This window comes from Trichoplax adhaerens, genomic scaffold, assembly GCF_000150275.1.
Source record: "Trichoplax adhaerens TRIADscaffold_105 genomic scaffold, whole genome shotgun sequence".
NCBI lineage: Eukaryota > Metazoa > Placozoa > Uniplacotomia > Trichoplacea > Trichoplacidae > Trichoplax > Trichoplax adhaerens.
The window spans coordinates 36,073-38,189 of NW_002061040.1; the positions used below are offsets into that span (position 1 = coordinate 36,073).

General features: G+C 43.5%; 1 protein-coding gene across 1 annotated transcript; it reads left to right on the forward strand.

Moving 5' to 3' along the window:
• Positions 1 to 531: 531 nt before the first annotated feature.
• TRIADDRAFT_8033 (uncharacterized protein) lies at positions 532 to 1,642 on the forward strand (the record flags this gene model as incomplete). The annotated part of the gene is made up of 4 exons (XM_002118453.1): positions 532 to 619; positions 851 to 1,123; positions 1,168 to 1,278; positions 1,590 to 1,642. Coding segments are annotated over 4 exons (525 nt in total), but the record flags the coding sequence as incomplete, so codon positions are not given.
• Positions 1,643 to 2,117: the final 475 nt, after the last annotated feature.

The window sequence follows — 2,117 nt, forward strand, 5'->3', positions numbered from 1 at the left end:
GATCAATCCAAGACCTTAATTGCTGACTGAAAATCCAATTTCTTCTCGACCTTCTTGTCCAGTTTGTGCGCGCCTTCTTCTCCCTCTATCGCCTATCATGCAACACCCGAGTCAGTCAGTCAGTCAACTGGACCAGGCGAACCCAACCGGACCCAAACGGGCCCAACAAAACAACGCTACAAAGCACGTGATCTTCAACGGGTGACGTTCAAGACAACCGTACTACCGTGGTTGGAAAAAAATGGCGGCCGTCATCCATTGATCCGCCAACCGTACGGTACCATACCGTACCGTACCGTACTGGATCATCGGCTTCATCGTACAGCATGGACTGGCAAAGCGCAAACTTGCTATCACTGTATTTTACACTGTAGTCATTGTACTGTACACTGTAGTCATTGTGACCATCACTCTACAGAGTATGGTACACTGTAGTCACTGTCCACAGTACTGTATGGAAAAAAGCGCTTGGACAAGTGTACTGTACACTGTAGTCACTGTCCACAGTATGGAAAAAACCGCTTGGACAAGTGTACTATACACTGTAGCCACTGTCCACAGTACTGTATGGAAAAATGCTCTTGGAAAAGTGTACTGTACACTGTAGTCACTGTCCACAGTATGGAAACAACCGCTTGGACAAGTGTACACTGTAGTGATTGTCCACAGTATGGAAAAATGCTCTTGGAAAAGTGTACACTGTAGTCACTGTCCACAGTACTGTATGGAAAAAACCGCTTGGAAAAGTGTACTGTACACTGTAGTCACTGTCCACAGTATGGAAACAACCGCTTGGACAAGTGTACACTGTAGTGATTGTCCACAGTATGGAAAAATGCTCTTGGAAAAGTGTACACTGTAGTCACTGTCCACAGTATGGAAAAATGCTCTTGGACAAGTGTACACTGTAGTCACTGTCCACAGTACTGTATGGAAAAAAGCGCTTGGAAAAGTGTACTGTACACTGTAGTCACTGTCCACAGTATGGAAAAAACCGCTTGGACAAGTGTACACTGTAGTCACTGTCCACAGCATGGAAAAATGCTTAGTAGTGATTGTACTGTACACTGTAGTAACTGTGACCATCACTCCATCGTACTGTACACTGTACACTGTAGTCACTGTCCACAGTATGGAAAAAACCGCTTGGACAAGTGTACACTGTAGTCACTGTCCACAGCATGGAAAAATGCTTAGTAGTGATTGTACTGTACACTGTAGTAACTGTGACCATCACTCCATCGTACTGTACACTGTACACTGTAGTCACTGTCCACTGTATGGAAAAATGCTTTTTCCGCTTTTCATCCTACAGCATCGAAGCGCAAGCGCAAACTTGCCATCACTCTATTCCACACTGTAGTGACTGTCAACAGTATGGAAAATGCTTTTGCACAAGTGCCATAACTATTGCAAACTTGCCATCACTCTATTCTACACTGTAGTGACTGGCAACACGGTGGAAAAATGCTTTTGCACAAGTGTTTGGCGCTCGCATGTGGCCCAAATACAGCGTAATGCTCGGCTCCCAAAATCCAGTATCCACTGCTACAGTGGACAGCAAGTTCCACATAGTAAGTAACATACAGTAAGTACAGTATGTACTGTGCACAGAGTTCATCCTCTACAGTGTACAGTGTACAGTACTGCAAGGGACAGGACCCGCATGGTACTGTACTCTCCATTGTTGACATTGTCATTTCATCATCCGGTAAAATCATCGAGGTCAGAAAAAGAGTACAACAAAAGAAAATCCAAACGATGCATCATTCTACTAAACGCTTCCTTTTTTTTTTCTCGATCTCTGCCTAAAACCATCAAGGAATCTTCTACTATACAGTATAGAGTACAACAAAAGAAAATCCAAACGATGCATCATTCTACTAAACGCTTCCTTTTTTTTTTCTCGATCTCTGCCTAAAACCATCAAGGAATCTTCTACTATACTGTATAGAGTACAACAAAAGAAAATCCAAACGATGCATCATTCTACTGTACTGTAGTAGTAGTACAGCAATCATGTTGATTGCATTCAGGGTTGTACAATGGAGTCAAAAGGCAACCCGAACCCGCTCAAACCCGATCCAACGGTTCCTTTTTGCAAACCCAAATGACGA